Raw genomic sequence first — 23,943 nt, forward strand, 5'->3', positions numbered from 1 at the left:
TGTAGCCTGGACCAGCTGCGGTGCACTTACGGTTACAGCTTCAAGCTTCCTCTAGTGCCTGAGTTCAGGTACCATTCATGGCAGTTAGGAAACAACTTGTTCATCTAGAGGATTGATAATGTGTCTGCTTTCCAGAGGACAGTATTGATTGTGTAAAAATAACAACTGAGCCTTTCTTTCCTCACCATAGAAATTTCTTTCAAAAAACATTCCAAGTGAAGAAATGTTGGCCAGTTGAAGTAGGTTGGAGGAGGCTAACACTTGGCAGATTTCACAGATCCTCTTTTCAAGGTCTTTTCACTGTTATGTATGACTCTACCTGCTAGAGGCATAGGTAACAACCTCCTATCAGAAATATTTTATTTTGGTGCTCTTCATGTTTTCTTCTGGCAATTATCCCCGTGTTAAATCTAATATAACCCATGTTTTCTAAGACATGGTTTTGATTTTCTCTGTAGACACAGAATATGATTCTTCATGCCCCAAGTTGGATTATAGTGTTTGGAAATGGGTAATGAATAGAATACATCTTAATAATATCTGTGCAAATTTAATGGAGTGGTAGAGAATCTAATGACATGTTTTAATTAAGTAATTGTTATAAATGAAATAATATTTTAAGCTTAAAGCATTCTTACATGTTTTTCACTAAGGGCAGCTTTGGAGAAAAACTTGGTGTATGAAAAATATGGTCTCATTTGTGACTGTTTTCCTAGAAGGAAATGAAGGAAACATTAGTAAATGTGGAAGGGACTTTCTGGTGATACTAGAAACAGAAATACTGTGGTTAGAAATGTAATCACAACAAGACAGACTGATTTGCCAAAAGATAATCATTCTCTGATCAAGGTAACTTTAAAGGGAGAACTCTGTTGGAATATATTGAATTTGAGTAATTTTTCTGTTCTGGGTAAAATCTTTTATTATAAATCTAGAGCTTTGCATATTTTTGCTGTCCCAGAATGTGTTTGTTCAAATAGGATTACACTGTTTACTCAAACCTTTTCTCACACCTGTCAAGATGCAGAATCAAAGAGATATTTTGGTGTTGGGATGGTAAATCTCCTTAAAACAGTGTACATAAAATAAATTATCTTATCCATATTTTCTGTTATTACAAAGAAATCTGCACTATGGCCAGTTCAGGAAGCTGTAGAAGCAACATTTATATTTGTTTTTAAACAATACTAGTCTTTTGTCAGTATAACAGGTAATATAGTAAAGGGTTTTCACAATGAACAGTACTTGTAGGTGATATAGTGGGATATTTATTTGTGCCAACCTGAATCAGAGTACTGGACTACTGTTACACTTAACCCAGGGTCTTGACTCAGACATTAGGTAAAGTTTTGCCTCAAAAGGGAAGCAAGGGTGAACTTTTTATACTGCTATTTTTACTGGAAGTCTACTGAGAGTAGTTTATTTCCTCAGCTTTAATCTTATACTAAAGTATAGACTTTTGTTATCATACCAACTATTATTAAAGGATCAGGTATGTAATGTTGTGATTTTTTAATATGGTTCAGGAAAATCATTCTAGAAGAATAGTCTTATAAACTGTACTGCATTTCATGTTTTTTTTTCTAATTGACAAATCCTATAAGGTTTTATCAAATTTTTTGAGATATCAGGAGGGATTAAAAATGTATTTTGCCTTATATTTGTTTTATTATACAAGATGACTCAGGATTTAGATTACTAAAATGAAAAACATTGTTATAATTCTGTTTTGAAATATTATTGGCATTTAAGAATCTACCCTGCATTATTTATACCCTGCAAAAAGAACTGTAGATGTTTTATAAAAATTCTGAAATGGATGTTAGGGAAGGAGATTTATCACAGCACAGGATTTTTTAGTTTTCTATTTTCAGTATATTATGATTTTGATGAAACTCACTTAAAAAAACAGGGCTTTAGAAACAGCTATCATTTTTGCATCAAATTGTAAGGGTAAAACAGACAATTTGTTTTGTGTGTTCTCTTGTTTTATTAATATGGATTATTTTAGCCATTCCCTTCTTAAAGGCCCAATTTCATTTGACTCTTAGCTTTGTGATATAGCAAAATATAATCAGATGAAGCCAACGTAAGCTTGGAATTAGTTATCTGTGGTAAATCGGATTGTTAAACCCCCTGCATGATTCCAGCTCCTTGCAAAGGAACCAATATTCCTGAAATGTCATACATCAAGCCTTGCAGTTGGACACATTCTTCAAACAGGCTTTGAGGATGGAGCAGCTGAGAAAAATATCTTGATAACTGGTGATCAGGAAAATAATGTTGGAAAAGGATATTGTTTAGTTATCTGTGATATTCAGCTTTGTTTGCTATTACTTTCATATCTCATTTGAAATGAAATGGTTTCTAGTTTTGCACTCTGAAGATACAAATACAACAAGAGAATTCTTCTTTTACTTAATAAGGTTAATCCAAGAAGAGAAAGAGTCGACAGAATTGCGTGCTGAGGAGATAGAGAACAGAGTGGCCAGTGTGAGTCTGGAAGGCTTAAATCTGGCCAGAGTGCACCAAGGCACCTCCATTACTGGCTCAGTGACAGCATCATCCCTTGCAAGCTCATCTCCTCCCAGCGGACACTCAACTCCCAAACTCACCCCGCGCAGCCCAGCCAGGGAGATGGACAGAATGGGCGTTATGACACTGGTGAGAAACCTTATGATGACAGTGTTTGATGTGGTGTTTCTTGTATTGAGTACTTAATATTTTCACTGTATGATTGACTAATCTCTCTAATTCTTCATATCTTCATCATCCATACAGATAGCAGATTCTCTAGAATGTGGACATTTGGTGTCTTTGGGCTTTGTTACAGTGGTTTTGAGCATTGCATGATTCACTAGGCAGATAGTGATTGGATTACTGAAAGCCTTCAGCACACATGCTATGGAATTAATACGAAACAGAACTGATCAGTGGAATTACTTGTATGTAGAAAATATTTACTAAGGGAAAGTTCTTAAGTGACACAGTTATTATACAATAGTCTGTGGAACTATTGCTGAGTTTAAACTTCCAGGAAATGTCTAGAAGACATTAAGACATTCTGCCACTTCTTATATGTGATGATTTGGATATAGTTTTATATTTGGTATACTCTTTTATACTTGTATAACTTTTATGCATTCTTCATGACCATATATCATGCACAATGAAATAAGTTCTTTGGTTTCCAGTAATTCATTTAACTGATATATTACAGTATTACAAGTGGCTCACACATAGACATCAAGCCACCATGAAGTTACTGTGCAAATAATTTCTAACCTTACTATGTCTTTCAGGACACATTCAAAAATGTCTAGTTCAGTTTGGAAAGTAATTTAATTTTGATCCTAGACAAAAAGAAACAGTGCATCTGTCAAATATCTGAAGATAGTATGTGTCAACATATTTAGGATGTGCAACTCTGACACTGATCTGAGTGCAGGGTTCAGTGTTCAGTGTGAGCTACAAACCAGTTTGGAGCCAGGGTGAATTAATCCCTTTAAACACTAGGAGAGAATCAAAGCAACCCTCTCTGCTGGTCTCATACAGGGAATAGAGTATGCATGAACCCATTTTCTATTTGATTTTCTCTGATAATGTCACCAATGTCCCCTTGTGGTCCATTCCTGGGAAGCAGTAGCACTGATGCCCCATGGAGCCCTTCCTAAGAGAAAAGGTTGCTAGGAGCAGCTTGAACTGAAACCTGGCTGTTCATTCTTCTCAGCTAGGAGGAGGAGCGTTTGTTGATGATCATCTAGCCAAGTATTCCATTTTCCTGGGAACTTCTCATACCCACCTCTGCTCCTCCCAGTTTATCATGGTATTTGCTGCCACCTTGGGATCTGAGGTCAGCAGGGAGAAGATCCAGGCAGGCAGTCGTAACTTTGCTGCCCCAGTTCCCAGTGCTAAACAGCAGAATGGAAAATATTGGTTGCACAGGTCATTGTGGAGGAGGTGAGTGTGCAAGCTGCTGTGCTGCCACCTACTTCACCAAAGCAGCACTGTCCCAAGGGCACAGTCTGGTTCCCTTTCCCCAGCCGTTCCAAGCACACAGTCTGGCTGCAGGTAAATGGCAATGGCTGAACTGCCCCAGTGCCAGCAGACACTGCACTGCCTGCTTGCTTGATTTCAGAACTGTAGCTTTGGGTCAGTAGGTTCATCAGATTCAAACACGAAATGACAGCATAGCCTCTGCAATCCAGGTTGCCATGGTCTCACTGGCATCCAGCTCTGACTGTGCTAAACTCAGATGGATTTGTCTGTCTGACTTGCAGCTCAACTCTTGACTTACCATAAGCAGTAGAAACATCCCCTCCATAGTGGGCTCAGCAGCACAGCCCACAGCTTTGCTCACCTTCATCAAACATTTCAGGACACTTCTGCCCTGCACTGTTTCAGCAGGAGTTCAGTGTTCAGTGTCACTTCCTTGCTGGCTGGGAACAGACACAAGTCTGTCAGACATCCTCTAATTGGAACTTTGCACTGGGAAGAGGTTTGTAGAAGTCTGATCTCTGGAGCTCAAATTGCCAAATGATCCTGTGTTGGTTGGCTGGAGAAGCAGGACTGCATGAGTTCCCACTCATGAGCCCAGGTCCATGCAGTAAATAAATTATGGAGAGTATCTTCAGCTTTCCTTAAATGAATGAGACATATACAAAAAAAAAAAAAATGCAAAAGGGGTTGAAAAAGACCCTTTCAAGCAGTCTGCTGCTGCCAAGTAATACTGCAGAAGAGAGGTGAATATGCATTCATATCCTGAAAATGCCTGTCATTTTTTCAGGCATGGTATTTGGTGATGGTATTTTGTGGTATTACTTGGTGGGGCACAATATAGTTGTAATATTTGATAGGACTTCTAAAAAAACCTCTGTTGGGGATAATGAAAATACTTATATGAAAATTGAATGTGCTACTTAGGCTTGAAATGTCCAGTTCTTTGCTAGGTTTATGAAATTGAAGGAGAGTGTAACTACACCTACTTTCCCAGAATGACGTATTTTTCAGAGGTTATTTTATGTTATTACATCAAGTGTATAATTAGTATATAATAAGGACACTGATAAGTTAATCTTTGCTTCTCACTTCATAATTGTGAGAACAACAAATGTGCAGCACTTTTTATGCTTCAATAATATTTATTAATTGTTATTTTTTGTTGTTTCTGCTTTTATTACCAATCTAAGCCGAGCGACCTAAGGAAGCATCGGAGAAAGGTATGATACTGCAGTTTCTTAAAGTTTGGGAGAGCAGATTTATCATATCCCTCTGCTAGCTAGACAAATAAATATTTGCTGGGGTCTGTTGCCAGCAACTGCATCCCTTCCTCTCCTTTTCATTCAATGCCTGAACATAACCATTTTAATCCTATCTGGAACAGCTTCCAGGGGTCACAGCTAAGCCACAGAATCAAAGCCCACCACTGATATATTGGAGTAGCAGCCTCAACAGCACAAACTTAAAGGAATAATTAGTTTTAAAGAAGTATGGACACAAAAGAATTACCTTCAAATGTATTTCAGCCATTCTTCTTACTGGAGGAACTACAGACAGATTCCTTGAAACCTTCTGGAGCAATATAAAGTTGTTTACAGAACTGGCACTGATGATGAAATGCCATGACAGATGGCATTTAAGATAAACCATTATATGCTCTGACAAAATTCCTTTTTGTCCATGTTTACTGTCAAGCATACTGACTATTCTGTAACACACTGTGTAGAGAGTGGTCATGTTTATGCCAGTATTCACCTTCTCTCTTACATCCCTGAGAAAATTAGTTAACCTGAATAATCCTGTTTAATGCAAGGGACCCACTTATAGCTAAGATTGTCTTCATGTTTAGACCTTCCCCAACCTCTTTAGCATAAAACGACTGAAGCTCTTCTACAAGTATAATCTCATTTCTTTTAAAGCTGCCATATTTAGGCAATTGTTTTTCCCAATAGCATATTTCAAAAATAAAAGAATAGAATTTGCTAAAAAAAATTGCATTTGAAATTTTACATGCTTCAGTCCACTGAAAATTCCATGCAGCATGTGTTTAAACGTTCTTGAAAAGCTAATGTGCTCTCATTGGAGTCTCTCTGCCCCAGATTGCAGTAGTTGAAGAAGATGGGCGTGAAGATAAAGCCACAATCAAATGTGAAACATCTCCTCCTCCAACACCCAGAGCCATCAGGATGACTCATACCCTTCCTTCTTCGTACCACAATGATGCCAGAAGGTAAGATCTCTGTAATGTGAGACATTATTTCACAGTTTACAAGATACTATTGTTTTCAAATTGTATTGTTTAACTATTCAAAAATGACCTAATTTCTTCCCTGTTTCTCAAGTCATGAGAGAAAAAAATCTTACCCATTATCTGTTGCAATGACCCTGAAAACGTTTATCAGTGCTAAAGTACATGCTGGTTCCTTCTGTTTTGAGGTACAGTTTTGATGACCACTGGAAGTAGCAGTGCTACAAATCCTAGAAATAAAATCAGAATGCTGACTACTGTATTTTTCATAAATTGATCTTAGCAAAGTAAAAATACATATTTTCAGCCTTGCCTGACAGACAAAGTGTGGTCTTCTGTTGCTCTATAGGGTGCCAAATAATATAAAGATGTGATTGTTTCACTTGCTGGGAGATCATTACTAAATTATAATCAATTCATTTATTTGCGGCGCTGGTCAGAAGAAAATAAAAATGTTGACATGTTATCTATTCTGTTTCTTTATTATCGTTCTGCAGTAGTTTGCCTGCTTCCCTGGAGCCTGAAAGCATTGGTCTTGGCAGTGTCAGCAGCAGTCAGGACTCCCTGCACAAAGCTCCCAAGAAGAAAGGAATCAAGTCTTCAATAGGACGGTTGTTTGGTAAAAAAGAGAAGGCTCGACTTGGACAGCTCAGTAAGGACTTAGTGATAACAAGCTAAGGTCACCATTTCACTGCCATTTTCCCATTTTTAATTTTGGTTTTTTTTGGTTTTTTTTTTTTCCTTTTTTCAGTTTCCAATTCACTCATTTTTCTGTTTTGCCTGGCAAAACTTTCCCATTAAATTTCATTGTTATCAGCAATTATATTTGTCAGGAGTTTGCCATGACTGTAATGTAAATGAGAGTTCAGGAACAAATTACCAGAGTCATCTTCTTCACTGAACCTGGTGCTTCAATAGTGTGTTGAATTAGGGTAGAAATGGTGACACTGATATTTTTTTAATGACCACATAAAGAGAAGTGAGAAGTTATAAGCAATAACTGGCTGTAAGTGGGGTACCTATGTCATACAGAAAGAAGATCCTTGCAAATAAGTGTAGTTCCTTTTCAGATTTCAGTGTGTCAGTAGATGCCCTCTAGTGCCTTTAGCTGAACATCTTCAGGATAACAATTTCTTTTTACAGTTGTGCTGCTCACAGCAGTGCTTAGCTTTCTTCCTACTTCTTCTGCCCTTTTCCCTTGCCAAGACTATTTCATTCTACTTCATCCATGGAAAAAATATTCCTCTGGCTATTTCTAGAGGATATGTCTATATGGACACATGCCAACAGAAGTATCAAATTGTAATAAGAATGTTAATAAAATTGAAATACTGGCTCTTTCCTAGTCATGCAGATGTAACATAATGCAAATTTGTGTGGCACTAAATTTTACTGCCATGGTGACCATGTCACACTTGTAAAAGAATTTTAAGGCCTTGCAGTAAACACTTAAGCAGCAAGCATAAGCCAGAAATTAAAACCCTACACTTTTATTACAATGTGTCCTTATCACAACTAACAAACCCATTGCTAAAACAGTACAGAATTTTAAAAAAAATAGTACTATGGTCAAAGTATCAGAGTAAAACTGAAAAACTGAGTATTCTTCATTTGTACCTACCTAATTTCTAATTGCAATCTGAATTCCCCCCCACCCTCTTTTTTTCACTGTGGAAAGAATAAAACTGATTTATTCAGTCTTTTAAATGAGAATCTAGAAATGACTCTTTGAAATACACCTGTATGCCACCATCTGCATTGATGGCTAATTTTATAACTTCAGACTGCATCTAAAGTTAGACTTTATTAATTCACATTTGCATTCCATATAACCCTTTTTATTGAAACTGATGGTTTATGCACAAAGATCTGTAATTTCTCACTAAGTCAGGAACATAGAGGAGAAGGATGAAATAAATGTATTGAACTTCCCTGGAGTTCTTTGGAATGTGGAACAAGAATTAAATAACAGTTTTAAAGACTATCTCAGGAGCAATGAAATCTGGCCAAGGACTAGTTTCCTTAAACCCATCTTGATTAATCATACATGCATAGAATTTTATAAAGTCCATTTGTAATTCCCCATACTAGGTCATGAAATTGCTAAACGATATTAGTGATTTACAATTATATGAATTTTTTGTGACTTCCATTCCTTAATTCAAGAGCAAAATTTCGATATAATGCAGATTTTAATTAAGCAAACTAGTTTTATTAGCATGTATAAAATGAAGGTAGGTAAGACTGTTACCAAATCAAAAGGTAGGAGCAAAATACTTTTCAGAAATTAGAAAGGCATTAAGCAGCTGAATTACAGGTAGTTTTTTTCTCATCTTAATTTTTAACATATCAAAAGAAAAGCATTTAATGAGTGGTCATTTTCGTTCAATGGCAGTATTATAGAATCATAGAATATCCTGAGTTGCCGGGACAATGAAATTTTTGAAAGAGCAGTCATGGATAGTACTTGACTCAGTTTCACAACAGATGTGTTATCTGTGCAGCTTTATAATTAGGTGTTCTATTCATGGTAAGATACTACATCACAGAAATTTATATAGCAAGTCCTATCACTAAAGCCCTATAAAATATTTGTATGGCTTTCATAACCTAAATTTATATTGCAAAATCAATAAAAGAATGTAATTAATTTATTTGCTAAAATTAAACACTCTAATTTAATATAGGCACGTGCTTCTTATGTTTTTTTAATATTGAAAATTCCTTTTCTTCCAAAGCACATATTTATATACTCCTATTTAAGAGACAGTATTGAAACCTACAGACTTGTATTACTAAGTTACTAAGAGCTCTGCTATTACCCAAAATATTTCCTTGCTCTGTGTTCCTTGCAAAACCCTGAAATTATTCCTTTTCAAGTCCTAAACTTGCCAGAATTTTGTTATTTTATTATTTGATAATTTTACCTTCTCTGCTAAGCCCTTAGCATTATTGTTCCATGACAAGTTCATGACTTAGGAGATCTTTTCTTGAATTGAGATTCAAAATTTCTAGATTCTTCAAGTTTTCTCCAAGTTTTTGGAGAAGAAAAAAGGAATGCTGCAGGGAGCTCAAGTGCATTTTTTCTTTCTTTCCTTCTATTCCAGTCTTCTCTTGCTTGACAAACACCACATTAGACACTTTTGTATTCTTCTCATGTTACATTTTAAATATTCTAGACCTGAAAACAAATAATATGTTCCAGGCATTTTAAGAGGTGCCCAAGCAAGCTGATCTCCATGGCAAATGGAGAGGTCAGCTTGTTAGGAAACATTTATTATGGCCACATCCAATACAAGGTACCCTCAGTTATTCAAAAGCCAGATGTATTTGGAGAATGGAGAAATGCATTATTCCAAACTCCTCTCCAACCTGTAAAAAACCCTCAATGCACTGCACTCATCCCATCTCTATCCAGCATACTGAGAGCTGCTCTCTGAAGAAAGGTGTGGCATTTTGATTGATTGCTGAATTAAAAATGTAATCCAGAGTGAGCAAGAAGCATTTAATGAGATTCTATAAGGCTTGGACAGCCAGATGAAGTAAAGAAAGATACACATTTGTGTTTTTTACATTTGTGAGATGCATTTGCATCATTCTCATTGTGAGACTTGCAGAATTAGTGTCCTCTTTTAATAAAGTAGAAATCTGTCTAGACAAGCAGGTGTGTTAGTTTAAAGCACCTGCTTTGAAAGACTTAGCTTAAACTTAGGCTTTTCTAAGTTTGTCATAGACATGATGCAGTAGTAGGTTTTATTCTCACTTGAGGTGCATGTAAATCTGACTTATAAAAGGCTGTGGTGCTATTTCAGTACATAACATTTATGAATTATTTTATTATTAAAATCAACATAGCAGAATGGAAATATTTTATTTTTTGCTTTTTTATTATGTTAGTGTCCACTATACAGTTTGCTGTCCATTAGCAGTGAGATAAGAAATAGCTGCGTTCAAATGGAGTCAAGCACCAGCATTTTACCACACTGTTGCCTCTTTTCTTGTGCCAGTTCCCCTTGTTCTGACCTGGAGCACAGAGGCAGGCAGCCTTCAGGGAGTGCTGCAGTGCCTCTGTGTGAGTTAGGGCACAGTGTGCAGGAGGCTGCACTGAGCTCCATCAGCAGGCTCCCTGCTCTTGAACCAGGGCAGGGATGAAGACAGACCATTTCCCACTTCTGCACTAGGGAAGTCGTGTCAGTGCCCTTAGTTTATAAAATTATTTTATTTTGGTCCACATATCCTTGCTCACTGCAAGCTTCCTTCATCACTCTGTGTAAGTTATTCAATTCCCTTGACTTTGACAAGATTTAGGTGCCTACAAGACACCTCCAGGGAGATGTAGGAGGCTTTTTGCTTCTCTGACAGATTCTTTCTGTTGTCTCTGGAGTTTGCAGGGATAATGACATCTAAGACTCTCTATGAAAGCAAAATGAAGACTTTAGCACCTACTGCATTAGGTGATTCTGTATTATGGCAACAGTAGAGAGACAGTTCTAGAGAATGCAATTTCATTTGTACGTTTCTCAACTAAGATTAAAAAGTGGTGAGAACATTGCTTACTTAGCACCACGAGACTGAGCCTTAGGAGGCAAAGAAAAATAGACAAATGCTGCTCTTGTCATACATTTCTGCTAAACACAAGGAGGGGAAAACATTTATTTTCTCTCTACTACTCTTTCTCATGTTGTAAATTCTTGTCAGAATTTACTTCTGCAGGTGATAGATGTTCTCCACAAACACCAGATGTCACATCTTAAGGAAGCAAATATAGATGATGATGGTGGGTGGGAGGGGAATTGAAGGGTTGAGTGGAACAAAAGGAAGCAAGAGAAGGGAAAATATGGTGGGGGTTTTGTCTGTTTTATTTTCCAGGAGGTTACATGGAAACAGAGGCAGCAGCTCAGGAATCTCTGGGATTAGGAAAACTTGGAACACAAGCAGAAAAGGACAGAAGACTAAAGAAAAAGTGAGTACATTTTTAATGTGACATTTAGGCTGAAGCTTGATTCAAATATCAGTATTTTATTTTGTTTTACTCAAATGTGGAATGAGAAGCAAGACCATCTACTATGGCATTTTAGCAGTGATGTTTCTTTCCTGTGTAAAATTTTTTTAAAGCTGCATATAAAATACAGGGGAAAATATTCAGACTCTGACGATTGTACAGTACTATTTCATTTGTGAAAGAACACAGGTTTATAGAGGCATTTTTCCATTTCATCTTGTCATTAATCCTGTGCTCTTTGCCTTCTGTGCAATTCTTAAAAAACCCAACATATTTAATGACTGCCCATGTAGATTTTCAAAAGGGTGAAAAAGCTTTTTTGTATTATCTAGTGAACAGAGTGTTATTTCTGTTTCTAGATGTCAAAGGTTCCCCATAAACCTTAGCAGCTTCACTTTCTTTTTGCCTGTCAGCAAATGCAGGCAAAAAGCTTTTTGTTTGCATCAATGATATAATAATTTAATGCTGTCTTTCATGCACCTCCTTGTAAAAACAGTACACTGACTCCTAGCAGCTGCCAGGAGCTATGAAAAACTTATAAAATAAAGCTGCAAACACAAAAGAAACCTCTTGGCAGCATTGCATTTCCAGTGTAATTAGAGGGTGTCAGAGAAAAAGATGATTCTTAAAAATTACTTTGAAAATTCATTCTCTAAATTAACAGGTTTATTTTTCATCCATGCCATTAACTTCAATGCTATTATTTGGCTTCTGAAAGCCTAATTTTTAAAATTTTCTGGGTTTTCAGGTGTTTTTCACTCTTTTAAGATTCCTATGCTGAGTTTCAAGAGAATTTTTGCAATTCTAATCCAAAGAATCTAGGTATAAGGTTTGAGCTTCTCTTTAAATTTTTATGTTGAATATTTTTAATTACTACATTCCTGTCAAGTGCTTGATGAAATATAACTTTAAATGTACATATCCATGTAATGTAAAAATGCAAGCATTCTGTTTAAATCAGCCTTGATTTAGCAATTAGAGAAGTAGTCACTGTGCTAGCTGAAAGAAATGTTTTCAATTCAATTAAGAAATTCACAATAGCATTCACAGGGATGCTACAGTTGATAAGTCTTGTCCCTGTATTTCTTACTTATATATTTTTGTCACTAGTCAGTATTTTTAGAAATATGTGGATGTAGATTATGTTACCAGGCTTTTTTTGACTAAATCTTTGAGACCACCATTACCATTTGTAAAGAATATAATTTAATTTTCAGCAGCCTTTTTCTTTTAAGTCCCAATGTACCTTACAGTTCTGAGGGCTGAATGTACCAGAATATTGAAATCACTTTGAAGGGATGAATTGTGTTCATTTTCTTGTGTTAGTTTTTTAAACTGAGTGAAATAACATAAGACTTGGCACACACAACTGCAAACATGACATGACTATTTCATCTACAGATTCCCTCCCATGTTATGGGTCTGTAAATAACTGGTGTGCAGATAATATGTTATTAAATTTCTGCCCAATCTCACACAATCTCATGCTTTCTGCTTTTCAAATCTTTCCTTTTTTCCTCCTATGTCTGTCTGTCCTTGGTTCTTTATGGATTAAATGTAATCAAAATGTCCTTCCTTCTGCTGGAAGGAATCTTTCCTTTGTGACTATGAAAATTCTGTTAGTCTGAACTGTATATTATTTATCCAAAGTATATGTTCTACAACTATCTCATGAAGAAATTCAATTTTTCCTCTGTTCCTTTTAGGGTTACCTGACTTCATAATTCCTCACCTTAGAATCCTCAGAATTGCAGAAATGTTAACATACATTGCTAGTTTACATATATATGTATGTATGTATATATTATATTGTTTTAGAGGATCCATAGTATAGGAAAAAAATGTAACCTATAGTGTTAGAGATATACAGGAGATTTTACTGAATTATGGTGGTCTTTAGGGTGCCAAGCTGTCAATAGTGTGTGAGAGAATTAGCACCTCCTTGTAAGAAGTGCAGTCACAGCATCCCAGAATGGGTCAGGTTGGAAGGGATCACAGGTGATCATCTGGTCCAACCCCTCTGCTCAAACAGGATCATCCCAAAGCACATTGCACAGGGCTGGGTCCAGATGGTTCTTGAATATCAGTCATTTATTTGCATGTTTTACCTTAGAAAATATTAAATTGAGACGGTACGGAAATTAATTTAAATGAAAAGATTGTTGCAGTAGGTCACATTCCTTTGTACCAGTTTTTAACAATGCTTAATTCCCTCTGGAAGTGCCTTGCCATACACACAGTGGGTGCAAGATTGCTGAACTGTGTAGTGTAAATGAGGATACTATGCTGTGTGACATTAATGGTGATGGGATGTGTGGGAGAGGTCTTTGTAAGACCTAATAAGAAAAGTCTGAGAGTCATTTCCTCGCTCATGATGTAGCAGTAAGATCTATAGCAGCACGACTTCAGTCCAAGTGGTTGATTCCTCTTTTCCTACTGAACAAAACCACTCTACAAACCCTGCAGAGACAGTGAGCACAGCCACTGGAACACAGAGCAGAGCACCTTGGAAGCATTTCTAACTGACTTGGATCAGGACATAAAAGCCCAAGAGAGCCAAATCCACCAGTAGGATAGGCAAAGGATAGGCTAAAGCTGGGAAGTGCTACCTTGTATTACATTTCAGGTCTGAGTTTTCTTTGCTGGCTTTGTCAGTCCCTTTAAGAAATAAAAACCAAAGCCAAAGCAGACAAAAACAAAACAACCTCCAAAAGAAACCCCTTGCAACAAAACACCAAACAATACAAAAAAATCTTGAAACAGTGATGCCAGAGACTATTCTTTTTGCTATAAAACAGGTATAACACCACATACTGAGATTGTGTTTCTCTTGGACACATGCAAGTTAGGTGAAATGGCTTTCAGTCCTGTTAACAGCTCAGCAAATATCTGAGTTGTGGTTCTGGTGCAGGAAAGCAAGGATTCTCTCTTGCTGTGAAACAGTCAGGTTCATCACTGTGATCTGCATATGATCACTGTGATAGTAGTCATGATCTTCACCAGACACTATTAGCTTTAATTTAGCTTGGATAGAAGTCATTATGAAGGACAGATAACTGTTAAAATTATGTCCATGATACCTCTTAACTGAGAAATACTTACAATGCTGTATTTCTGATTCTAATATGGTAATTCTGGAGATCAGTTCACTCTCTGGTGATTATAGTGTCATTAACCAAAATTTCAAGGTTTCCCTGCTTCTTGTTTAGAAGATGCTATTTAGATGTAAAATTTTTTTCAGTTTCAATTGACTGCTTAGACATCATTAAAATGTAATTAACGGTTTGTCTCAATGATATGTTAGACATTTATGAACTTCCAAAAGAGTCTCTATTCATCCAAAATTTGGTTATTACAGTAGATGTATTAGGAACAAGTCTTACTCCTAAGGCATCAAAGAGAAATTAAGGAAGCTGTGTAGAATGTTTAAATTATACCAAACATCTCTTATAAGCTGAAAAGATGAATTTAAGTTGCCTGACTCATCCATAGATGTTTACTCTCAGACATTAAATAAATGACAGTTCTGGTTAATACTGAAACTTTTTAGGTCTTCCTATTTATAAATTGAGCAGTTCTAGGAAACAAAAGATGAGGGTAAGGGGTATTTAAAGCATTTAGGGTGTTAATCATTGTTTTGTGAAATTAAATGATGTTGGGCTGCATAGGTGCTTAATTTTTATTATTTAAACTAGACTTTGTATTTCACTTAACTTTTTCTATATAAAATGTGGTGATGTTTTGTCTATAGAAGCTTCTACCTTTTGCCTGAACTTTCAGAGCCTATTTGCCTAATCAAGAAAACTCAGGGTTTAGGACTAGAATTATTAATGGCCAGATACTGTCTGCCACAGTTATATTCGCTCAAACCCCCCAACGATTTAAATAGTTTGCACTCCTCTAAACCATAACTTTTGATTAAGGTACAGTCTCCAGAAGGCACCCATCAGAAAATGAAGAATGGAGCTTTTCTCTTAGTACATTTTTCCCTAGTGATTAACCAGTCTCCCTCTGAAAACTGTGTACCTAATTTGCAATTCTGAATTTTGCAGTTCAGTTGCCATTCTCTGTCATTCTCTTTGACTGTGCAGACACCATCTCGTATGTTCATGATGTCATCCTTTGTAGGTGTTGTGCAAACTGTGCACAATGACTTGGCCTTGGCATTTACACAGGGTTGTCATGACAGCCCAAGCCAGGACCCAGCACAGGAAGTTCAGGTCAGTCCGGGTTCTATTGCAACTTGTAAAGGTTCCTGAAAGGTTCACATAGAGGCATAGTGTCCTCTGGAACAGAAGTTGATCAGTTGATCTTGTGTGTCCCACAAGACAATCCATACATCACAAAAATAGTAGATAACACTGTGGCTTAAAAAACCACTGTGTTCCCCTTAAAAAAGCATATCTCTACTGACCTCATCTCAGGTAACAAATTAAGGCACTTCAGAGAAGCTGTGTAAATGTTTTACTGTCTTTTTCACTAAAATGCCATACAAGGAGCCCTTTATGCAAATTTTATCAACAAATAGAGTTGTGTTTACTTCCCTTTTTTGCTATAACTATCCGAATGAACATCAATTGTTTTCTCCTTATCCACGGTTTTGCTCAGGAATGATGTCAAATTGCCCTTACCTAAAAGCTTCACTGGTGGCAAGTACAGCTCTAAAGAGTCTTGCTTTGTACAGTGTGGTATGGCTGCAAGGGCCAGGAAGACTTCTTAAATGCAGTGTTTGGTTTGATCTGCAGCAATATGCAAAGCAGCAGCACATAAGTGTCTCTCTGGAGAAATACAAGACCTATACATGTCATTTGTTGCTTGTAATAAGGGTGTGTGATAATTGGTCATAGTCACTGACATTTCACAGGATGTGCTGATAGTGTCCCCTGTAAGGCACTGCCATAAGGCAAGGTTTGGGAGACCTTGATGTGCTCTGTAGTCCTAGATTGCCACTTGGAGGTGGATTTGACCTTGTGCATGCTGCTACTGCAGTGGGAGATTGGCTTGTGCCATCCCTTCTGCAGCATTCCCAAAGACAAATTATTTTATAATTGTATATTTTGTACAAAAAATCCCTGAGAAAGAATTCACATGCAAGCCAGCTCGTCTGGATCATGATGGCAGGACCTGAGTCCAGTAGCTGATAAATCCCCCAGTTTATTAATATGAGTAAAGAGCAGTGCTTTAGCCTCATTTTATTCTTCAGTTTTGTTTGATTTGACTCTGGACAAGAATCTATTAGTTCCATATTCCCCAAACAAACTAAAGATGTGAGGTTTATATTTTCCAAGGAAAATAGAAGTAAGTCGTTCTTTGCCAAGAACCTATTTTTGGGGAGAATTACTCAACAGCTACAGGTTTTTGTTTGCTAGATACATCTTCCTGGCCTCAAGTGCATTGCAGAGTAGCCTTGACGTGCCAGGAGACATATGTGTGCTTACATACATGAATACACACTTGTAAAATCAAGATCTCAGCAATTCTCATACATAAAATTATGGTGTAAAAAGAAATTCTTAGTATTCATAGCTTTATAATTAACTCTGCAGAGAGAATTGCAATGCTGTTAAGTCTCAGCTGAGCACTGTGATGTACAAGTTAAACAACAGGGACATCATATGAACAAAGAGCATGTTGGATTGACTCTTCTTTCTTTCTACTTAGGGGAAAAAGAAATGATAAATGTTGATAAGTTCATTAGATAAAGAGACCTTCATTTTTTTAGTGGGCATATCCAAGTTTTAGATCTCTGTCAACAGGCAACTTGAAAAAAATATTTAAGTAGGCTATTCTGTGAAATATTGTGGACGATTTTGTTTGAAACACTGCAGTTATCATGTAATTGCTTTTGAATCCACATGATGCCTGTTTAATTAGGTTAATTAATTAGGTTTCATGTGTGCAAGTGCAATTAGAATTTGAGGTAGTGTGTTTGTGACTACAAATAATTTCTGTCCTCTGTAAAATGCAAATAGCTGTTTCTAGTGATTTTTTTAATTGCATACATTTTAGAAAAATTAATCCAGTTGGATTAATTAGGGTGTTTCTCTGTGCCATCCACCTAATGTTCCTATATACTTAATGCTTATTAAACACCACTATATCTTAAACATATACTTTTTTTTTGATGTAGCTCTTAAGAATATGTCTGTTTTATCCCCAGTCTTTTATTTTCTGAATCTTTAGGAAAATTCAAGATCTGCATTTAATTTCATTCCTTCCTACCTCATCTATGAAAAACTCCCTGATGTTATTAGTAGCCTTTAGACTGATCTTTCGGTTTTTTCCTCTCTTTCTAGCAAAATGTGTTTTTGTTTTCTCATTCTGGTGAAGGAAGGAGAGCTGTTCAGTGTCCTGATTTGCAGTTTAGGATTGCCTGCTGTGTGCAGTGTGGTTTTCTCTTGGTTGGATCAGTGTCTAGTCTTAGAGACACATAAAGATGAACTTTATTTTTAGACTTAATTCCTTTAGCAAATATTTTAACTGGAACACTTTCAAATCATTAGTCAGTCAAAGCTTTTGCAGTATTAAGATATGTCTTGCTCTTACATTGATGCTTGCAGCCTTTTTAGAATTACAAATGTAAAGATAAATAGGTATTTATTTTCAGAGGATTATTGAACCTTACTTAGATTATTCTGATGATGGAAAAGATGATACAACATATTTTATTCTATATCTAACTCATATTTTGAAAATATTTTATTTTAAAAATAATACTTTTTTTAAAAAATTAATATTTTTATCCTTTGCCAAGTTTTTAAAATCCTCTTCCTCATAAAAGATAAAAAATATTCGTATCAGAAAATTGCAAATTTTTAATCAAACATAAGCCCCTAAGGCTCTAGTCCCTATCTTATCTACATATATAAGTCTATCCATTGCAATTTGGAACTTCAGGATAAATATAAGCTTATACCCTGATGCATGCAGCTGGCTTTCTAAACAACTCTCTCCAGCAGATGTAAGTACCCCATCAGATTAACTGTAGAATTAGAATTTAAAGGAAGAATGGGTAAAACACAGCAGAGTAAAACAATTCTACACAACTTTTTTGTTAATATATATCTAAGGAAAATGTAATAAAATGGTGATAAATTTGTTGTCTCACGACAAAAAAAAAAAAAAACACCAAACCATAAAAATACTCTAAAGGTAAAACCTAGAATTAAAGATCCATTTTTCCCTGCTATATTTTATTATTATATAATTATTATTATATAAGATGCTCGGGAAGTGATGGAATGTCCCTTGATCCTCTGCTCCTGTCATGACCTTCAGTTCCCCTGAATTGTCTCCAAGTGACTGCAAACTGCCAGCTCATTAAAAGTACAAGAAAATTACTGGCATTCCAATCAATCGCCCAGTTTCTCTCTCCTCATACCCAAAGGAGAACTCAGTGGAAAATGTAACAAATAGCAGTTCTGGTTCAATATCCTCCAAAAGGTTCAAAATTAAAAGCTTTTTCAGCAAAGGTGAAATTAGAAGCAATTAGCTCAGTATACAATGAGAATTAATCATGAATGCATACTCAATTCTAGTGCTACTTCCATCAGATTGGTAGGTGTTTTAATAGTTCTCTAGAACTTTACCTATATTGCATACCTTTGTGGTCATTCCCTTCCTTAATATCCCTGTCTTAAACTTTCTGTGTATAAATTTGTCGTTTGTTTCCATCTACTTTTCTGTGTGGCACTTTCCCTCCTCTCTCCCAGCTGTTCTGCTGATCTTGCACACAAGAAAACAAAATTTAAGTCCTCAAAGCCCTTCTGAACTGACTGAAATGTCTGCAACCTCTTCTTAGTTAATCACAGCAAAGGTTTTTCATCTCATGTTTATTACAGCTATATCTATCAAGCATTTCTAGATCTCTGTAAGTAATTTGTTAATAGAAATGTAATATTTTGAGGTGTCTGGGCTTCATTCAGGCCTATAATTTTCTTTTTTTTATGATGGCAATTAATGGATGATGTAGAAAGTTTATTATTAGCAATGACATCCTACTTTCTCCTCCATATACTGTACCTATTTTATTGGCTAGAATAGGTTACCTAGAGGACAAATCATTCATACCAGTGTTGCTACTGATCCAGTGTTAGTATGACTGCTGAAATTTAAATACTTCCAGGAATAAATAGCCATTGAAAATGTTAGTCACTTATGTACGTGAATTCTGCACATTAAAAACAAACAAACAAAAACCAAACCAAATTTCCAACCAATTCTAGGTCGTTTATAATTACTATGAGATCTTTTTCTAAAATCATATTAAAGTGCACATATAAAAGTAAACCTTGGTATGTAGTCCACTCAGTTTTACTGTGAATCTGTGTTAATTTGGTTAAATCCACAGGTTTGGGATTTTCAAGATTTTTGGGGTTACACAAAAACCTTTATAAAATTATTCAAATCTAAGCAAAAAGCTTTGATTTGAAAATAAGCTCCACATTCAGTGTGTTTGCAGATCTTGGGCATGAGTATGTATTGTAGATGGAAGATGTGCTGTGCTGACTGGTACCTAATAAATAGCCAACATGAGTTTAATGAAAATCTCATTTTGACAGTTTCATCTGTTCCTCAAAAGAGCACTTAAGTTTTCTAGATCATTGAAAGATCAGTTACAGAGATTTCTGTAGTTATAATGGTAATATTATTTTATCTATCATACTACTTATTTTTTTTTATGGACTATTATATGTTCATTAACATTTATGTGCTTTTTTTCCATTCATCTCTCTTCATCTCATGAAAAGCATATCTGGGTAAGTTAAAATGCCATGGCTGCTGAACATATTAAACTTCAGCACCATGTTTATTTTCTATGTTTTATTCCTACTTTTTTTGTTTTTCCGTGAATCTTATGTCACAAATCCATGCAGAAAACTGAAACTGAATCCATGCAAAAAATTGAAAGCTTTCAAAGTATTCAGAATAACACTAAATCTTGAAAAACATGCACCAGTTTAGGTCAAGACTTGCTCCTGAAGTGCTTGACAAAATTAAAATAACTACTTGGAGATAACTTCTGGCATTTTTTTAAAAATAAGCACATTTTGGGAGGTCTAAAGAATCACAAAGATATTTGAAAGTTTATATCAGTGGAAAAATTATGAGTTGAACAAATGCTGTCAAGACATAAATTCTGTTTAATTAAATCACAAAAGACTCACAGAGTACAATTTTTTTTTCTGTTTGAACCCTCATGCTGTTTCAAAGCAAACATATATGCAAAAATATTTTATTTGTGCATATAATTTTACTGTTTTCTTTTTCATCAGTTCATTTTCTTGTTTGTTTTGGTTTTTGTAGTTGTTAACTGGATATCAAGTTTAAAATCTTCATCTCTTTGATGTATTCTGGAAATGCTATTTCTTCCTGAATGAGAATTTTCAGACTTAAGGAGAAAATTTCAGGAGGTGAAAGGGTACAAAACTTAGAGAAGAAAGGTTACCACAATAATTTAGAATATGTGATTATGAAATTGCTTTATAAAAATAGATTTGATCACATTTGATCAGCCTGGGAACATCAAGGGTCTCTAATGTAGTACAATACACACAAGATTGCAAGACTGTGTATTATACAAGTTTCCTTATTTCACAGCTCTTTTATTTGGCTTTTAACACTAGCCCTCTGAAGCTCTATTTATCAGGGTCTGTCTTAACCATTCCTGAATGTGCTTCACTTAGCTGAACAAGTATCTTCAGAAAAAAAGAATGGTGCCCTTCAGTTTGCACACAGCTAAAATGTACACCTAACATGGAATACCCACAGCACTGTTACTCTGTGTTATCTGGGATACTTTGGAATTTATACTTCCTTATTTTATAGATTTAAAAACATTCTGTTTATTAGTTGCATCTTCATTTCTGTATTCCAGTCTTTTTTTTTTTTTCTGCAAACTCCTTAAAGTTGAATACAAAACATTTTGTAAAACATTGGAAATTGAATTTCCAGCCTGACCTGATATTTGGTATCAGAAAGGAGAATAAGGGCTTCAAATCATTTAAAATCCAGATCACTTAAGTGTCAAAGTTCAAACAGGATCCAGCATAGTTTTTAATTAGTGCAGTCTTTAAGTCAGTTGGATCCTTTCAGATTAAACTAAAGCTGCATTGTGTGGCAATATGAAGTCTTGAGTCTCTCCCCAACCTCCCACTCCACTTCCTACTTTAAATCCATTTATAGTCTTGCAGAACATATATTTATATAAAATGTAACTTGTTGTTTTTATTAGATATAATTAACTTGTACAAATTCAACTCTTATTTTTTCATGCAAAAATAAGAGCTACAGGAGTTACAGGATTCTGGATGTCTTAAATATTTAACAAATGATAATAGAAAGGATAAAATCCAATTCCAGTTTAATTCATTAGAAATCCTCTCTCCTGGCTTTTTAATACTTTGAACGTATATTAGATTTCAAGTGGCAGATGTGTTTAATCTTACCTTGAAATCATAGGATTACTCAGATAATTGTATATTTGCAGTATATTTGGTCTGTCTGTTCTGTCTGGTTCTCTTCTAGAAACCCATCACATATACAGTACTTTGTTGTAAATGAAACATTTTAATATTGGTGATAATAATAATCATAATAATGTCAGTTCATAATCAGAGGATCTGCTAGGTAAAAACTTCAATCTGTTTTCTGTTTGAGAAAATGTCTGTGACTAAAGGCCATTTCACAATCCAAATTACCCATTAGCAGAATTGTTAAATCAATTCTGCTTGTGTTTTACAAACATGATCTGGCTCTTGACTTCACTGTGCCTTCTTTTCAATTCATCTCACATTTATGATTATGTTTTAATTAAGAGGCATTTTATATTTTGTGCAGTATAATATCCCTGAGGTCTTTTCATGTGAACCCTATTAGATTTCAGAGTAAATCCTCTTACTTGCAGAAATATGAAGATCTGTGTTGAAATATTGTTTATGTTTCATCAAGACCGTCGTGTATTGCACAGTGTTTGCATCATGTGTGTTAGAAATCCTGAGCTGTCATTGCTTGTTTGCTTCATGGGGGGCAGCCTTGTCTTCATGAAGAAAATTAAATGCCACTGAATGACACACTTTAAGTCAAGATAGCATTAACTTCCTACACAAATTCTATTTAAAGATTATTAATATTTTTAATAAAGTTAATTGGGCTTTATGCAATGAATTGATGGCAGCTGCTGATACAGAGCTAGAATTTCCCTGGTGCAAGAGAAGAATATATATGAAGCAGATTTGCAGGGTAGTAAGATAATTTCACTCATTATTTCTGCCTTCATATTGCTTCCATTGCTTACAGTCTTTGATAAAAATATGAAAAAAGCTTTATGGGGCACTCCCTAAAATACACAAATAAAAGTATTTCTCAAATTTGGATGGATGTTAAACAGTTGATGTTCATTAAATTTCCAGACCTTACAAAACAAGGCTCAAAGTAATGATATATTTTAAATAGTGTATTCCAGTTACTACCATATCTCCAAGAAGACCATTTTGTTCTTTAGCAGTAATAATGTTATCTTTAAAGAAATGGCTTTAATTTGGAATTCATTCCTATGGTAGTAAGTGGTTTAAAGCCCTATCTGCAAAATAATGGCATTTCTAGTAATGCCTAATTAATGTCAATGTTTCCTTATCAGCTTGTTTTCATACGCTGCCAAAAACCTGAGAAGCATGGAAATAATTGCATTTTAATTCCCTTCCTCCTTGCCAATGCCACATGGGCACATTGTAACATTTAGGATTCTTCTGACTTAGTCTGAGGAGGGGAAAATCCCCAGTTCCCCTGCAAAGAACCTTCTAAATTAGACTGGCTGTATAATGCTTTTCATGATCCCCCAAGTCCTGTATTTGTAGTGAAGGGAAGAGGGAGTGATAAGCTCTGGGGCATTTGTCTCTTCTTCCTCCTGTGATCAATTGTATGTTTTTGCAAGGAAAACTGAACTGTGGTTACCAAGATTTTGCTTTGGAGTTCTGTTTTCAGGAAGCCAGTAACTATCCCATTCGTAGACATAACTGTAGACAGCATCCTGTCCATTCTAAAATACTGTTTTCTATTCCAAAGCAGGCAGGTCACTGGATTAGTTTCCCAGGTGATTTGCATAATTGGTCGAAACAGTGTATATTTTTTCCTAGATGATACTTTTAACTTAATGAAAGAGTGGATTTTTTTTCTATTATACTAATTCCTATTACCAAAGAAACCCCAAAACACAACATTCATTGGAGTTTTCACTGACTCTCAACTAAAGAATATATCTCTTAGTCAAAAAAGAAATTCTGGGTTTAGTTTTGGCTTATAAATTGAAGGTTCAGGTTTTACAGATCTCCCAGTTTGTATTAAGTAGCAGTCAAAGACTAATATTCCAAAGGTAAATTATAATTTCAATAAACTTTAATATTGCAGTGCTTTTTATAAGAATCATCTGAGGAAGGAATTATAAGTTTTGAAGCATTAAATTCTTCTTAAGGGAATAAAATATTAGAAAAGTCCTTTTACTATTTTTCTGTATCAGTGAGTGAGGCACAACCCTTATGATGGCTATATTTCACGTGCATGTCCAAGTGCAGGATTTTTAACTTTATGCTAGAAATATTTTAAACTCAGAGCAATTTTCTTCTACATCCAAAGACCATTTGGATTACATTTATCACACTTAAGTCTTTGGCTATAGTGCACATATATATATATATAC

At 35.4% G+C, this 23,943-nt stretch overlaps 1 protein-coding gene across 3 annotated transcripts in view; it reads left to right on the top strand.

Annotated features, from left to right (window-relative positions):
• PPFIA2 (PTPRF interacting protein alpha 2) overlaps positions 1-23,943 on the top strand; it is a 270,133-nt gene that overhangs the window by 224,514 nt on the left and 21,676 nt on the right. For all 3 annotated transcript variants that reach the window (XM_056481941.1, XM_056481942.1, XM_056481943.1), the window contains 5 exons: positions 2,427-2,664; positions 5,190-5,219; positions 6,099-6,229; positions 6,745-6,899; positions 11,117-11,210. In XM_056481941.1, coding sequence (XP_056337916.1) covers positions 2,427-2,664; positions 5,190-5,219; positions 6,099-6,229; positions 6,745-6,899; positions 11,117-11,210 — 648 coding nt within the window. The remainder of the gene's footprint in view (positions 1-2,426; positions 2,665-5,189; positions 5,220-6,098; positions 6,230-6,744; positions 6,900-11,116; positions 11,211-23,943) is intronic.

The sequence above is a fragment of the Oenanthe melanoleuca genome, chromosome 1A (assembly GCF_029582105.1).
Source record: "Oenanthe melanoleuca isolate GR-GAL-2019-014 chromosome 1A, OMel1.0, whole genome shotgun sequence".
In the NCBI taxonomy this organism is placed as follows: Eukaryota; Metazoa; Chordata; class Aves; order Passeriformes; family Muscicapidae; genus Oenanthe; species Oenanthe melanoleuca.